This window comes from Bidens hawaiensis, unplaced genomic scaffold (genome assembly GCF_021521415.1).
Source record: "Bidens hawaiensis isolate Kalapana, Puna unplaced genomic scaffold, B.hawaiensis_p1.1 tig00021826_1, whole genome shotgun sequence".
NCBI classification, from domain to species: domain Eukaryota; kingdom Viridiplantae; phylum Streptophyta; class Magnoliopsida; order Asterales; family Asteraceae; genus Bidens; species Bidens hawaiensis.
Genome location: NW_027493385.1, coordinates 199,289 through 202,726, shown reverse-complemented (window position 1 = coordinate 202,726; position 3,438 = coordinate 199,289). Strand labels below are relative to the sequence as shown.

General features: G+C 38.4%; 1 protein-coding gene across 1 annotated transcript; it reads right to left on the bottom strand.

Annotated features, from left to right (window-relative positions):
* Positions 1-317: 317 nt before the first annotated feature.
* LOC143564168 (uncharacterized) lies at positions 318-791 on the bottom strand. Its single transcript, XM_077051528.1, has one exon. The coding sequence runs from the start codon at positions 789-791 to the stop codon at positions 318-320; it is 474 nt and encodes a 157-aa protein (XP_076907643.1).
* Between the last annotated feature and the right edge of the window lie 2,647 nt (positions 792-3,438).

The window sequence follows — 3,438 nt, the reverse complement described above, 5'->3', positions numbered from 1 at the left end:
TATCGGGTTCTAAATGCAGTCTTGGATATATCTTCTTCTTGAACCTTTAATTGATGATACCCGGATCTTAGATCAATTTTGGAAAAACAACTAACCCCTTGTAACTGATCGAAGAGATCATTTATTCTTGGAAGTGGGTATCGATTCTTGATCGTTACTTTATTCAATTCTCGGTAGTCGATACACATTCTCATGGATCCGTCTTTCTTCTTTACAAACAGAATCGGAGCTCCCTATGGCGAAGAACTCGGTCGAATAAATCCCTTCTCTAATAATTCATCCAGTTGCTTCTTCAATTCTTTCATTTCAGTTGGTACTCATCTATAAGGAGATTTAGCAATTGGAGCCGTTCCAGGAACTAAAGCTATCTTGAACTCCACTTCTCGATCTGGTGGAATTCCAGGCAACTCATCAAAAAATACATCCTTAAACTCTGAGACGATTGTAACCTCTTCTATTTTCTTAAACTCGGGTTCCTTGGATACATAAGCCATAAATGCTAAGCAACCTTTACCCAAACAGTGACTTGCTTTTATTTTTGAAATAATTCCAATCCTACCAGAATCTTTATCGCCAGCTATTCGAATAATCTTCCTATTTGGAGTTAAGATTTCAATAGCCTTCTGATTACATAAGATTCGGGCTTGGTTGACAGCTAGCCAATCCATCCCTATTATGACATCAAATCCAGCTAACTCCATAGGTAATAGTTGAACTGGCATATCATGTCCGGCTAAGGAAATATAACTACTTAATACTTCAGATATTTTGATTAAGGATCCATTAGCCATTTCTACTTCATATTGGTTATTTAACATAGCTAGAGGTTCATTTAATAGATCACGGAATTTATAATCTATTAAACTTTGATTGGCTCCTGAATCAAATAATACTCTAGCATAAACGTTATTGATAAGAAACGTACCAGTAATTACATATGATAATTCTCCTACCTTTTGAGTGTTAAGCATAAAGGCGCGGTCATTCTCTTTTCTTCCTTCATTTCTGGCACCACTTCCACTGGCGCCTCCAACCACTGGTTTCTTCTTAGTGCATTCCGCACTGAAATGTCCTTTCTCACCGCATTCAAAATAAAACAATCAACTTCTTTCTACAATCTTCCTCCTTATGCCCCGGTCTCTTACAAAAGTTACATGTCAAAATGGATCAAATTTTCAAACATCAGGCCTCACAGTTGGCCTCATACACTTCCCATCATGTCTCTTTCCACAATTTTTACACAGTGGTCGGTTGAAAACCACCGTCTTTTCGTTTCCCTTTCCAAACTTCTGCCTACCATCATTTTCCCGCTTCCTTTCCAACACACTTTTCTTTTCTTCATCTCTATTTCTGATGATGCTTTCCAGTAGATACCCTGCTAGTTCGATAACAGACTCAATGGTAGCAAGCATGTGTGATCTTACATGATTACAAATTTTCTTTGGCAATCCATAAATATATCTAGTTACTTTGTTATACTCGGGAGTAACCAGATGTGGTACGAGTCTACAATAAGAATTTGGTATTGTATTCCTTAAGATTGGTCCCTATGACCTTATGATTCCATAACTTGGTTTGAATCTGATCAACTTAATGAATGTGACAAAACCTTTGCTTGACTAATTCTTTAAAATTCTTCCATTCCAAGTTATACATGTTACTTCTTCCTTTGATCTCAATTAACATATTCCACCACTCTAGCGCCTTTTCTTTGAACATCTGAGAAGAGTACTGGATACTTTCTTCTTCGGTGCATTTACTTATAATTACTATGGATTTCATCTCCTCAATCCAACGAAGCGTTGTTATTGCCCCTCTATCCCCATAAAATTCCTTTGGTTTATACACTTGAAAATATTTGAACGTGCATCCCGAGCTGACTTTTACCCTTTTTATCTTACTTGGGACGTGTTCAGCAGTGGAGCTTTCACAGCCTTCCTCTTTCCTTTCCTTATTATCTTTTGTCTTTTCAGTTTCTTTTCTTTTTGAATGTACAGATACACTATGACTTGGCTGTTTTTGTTTTATTGATTTTGACTTGGCCTGACTTTTGGAATTTGTTGTATGATCTTGTACCATTTTCATTAGAGGAGTCACAGCTTCCTTGATAAGCGGGGAAACCGTTTCTTTTATCATATCACAAATGCCTCCAATATATTCTTCCGGAATTGAATTATTATTATTTTTAGGGGTCTTCACTTTGTTAGCTTGACTCCCTCGACTTACTCGGGTTTCTTGTTGTTCAGACATTGGGTGAATCACATAAATACATGGATTTAAAACACAAAACACAGGCTTTTATTCATAGCATTACAGAAGGATAGAAAGATACAACTTGTTTAAATAAAAACAACATTTATATAATCCTTGGCCCATTTCTTAACTAGGCTCTTCATTTTGTCACATTTCTTGATGATCTTATTGCTTATCTTTTTCTTTTTAACCCTCTCGTTTCTTAATTCGTCCATCATGAGTTAGGAGGGTTAGGGTATCCTACGGGTGCGGATGCAGAAGGGAAAAGATAGGCGGTTTCCCTTGGATACAGGTGAGGATTTGCTACATAAGCATGCATTTCTTCATCGGGAATATTCATTGTGTAGAATTCCTCGATGAGACGGGCCTCTTCCCGTATCTCGTTTGATTGCTCAGACTTCGTTGGTATAGGGCGTTGGTATGGTGGAAACCCAGGAACCTCTGAATAGTGGATGGGTCGCTATAATTTGGGCACCTGGTGGCGGTGATCCAAAATGCCACAGACTCTGGTTGGAATGACAATTCATCCAGCTAGAGGATTCAGTACTTGTTTCTTGTTTGACCCTACTTTGAACCTCCATATCATATGGATAGTAGTTTGGGGTACCAGTCAGCGGCACACTTTCTGAAGTGTCACTTGATATTTCAATTGGCATTTCGGGGCTTCCCGGAGCATATATTGGTTGGCTTCCGTAAGCCAAGTAGGGGTCGATTTAATCAACAGGGTTCATGTGATTCATCAGGTTTGAATTCATCGGATTATTAAAATTATTCAGATCTGCTGGGTTTGTGTATACCGGTTCAGGCGGGTTTACTGATACAGTTGGCCACTTAGGACCAAAATTTGTGCTAGATCTATCAGACGGCTTGGCATCGGGGGCAGGATTTGACCTCCTTGCAACCCGACATTTTTGTCCGTAATAATTTGTATACGACATCTGCATATATATAAACTTAGGGATAGGTACACTACCAATCATAACTTATTGTAGGTACATTGTGGGGCGTCGCCGATCGATACGAGATCCGCACGAGGTCTAGAAGTGCGGAATCCTCCTAGACTCGTTTATTGGTGTAAAGATTAAGAACACAAACACGTACACGAACAAATACACAAACAAATACAAGAACGGGATAAACAAATCTGCAGATTCTTTATAATAATAATTAAAACACGTTACATAC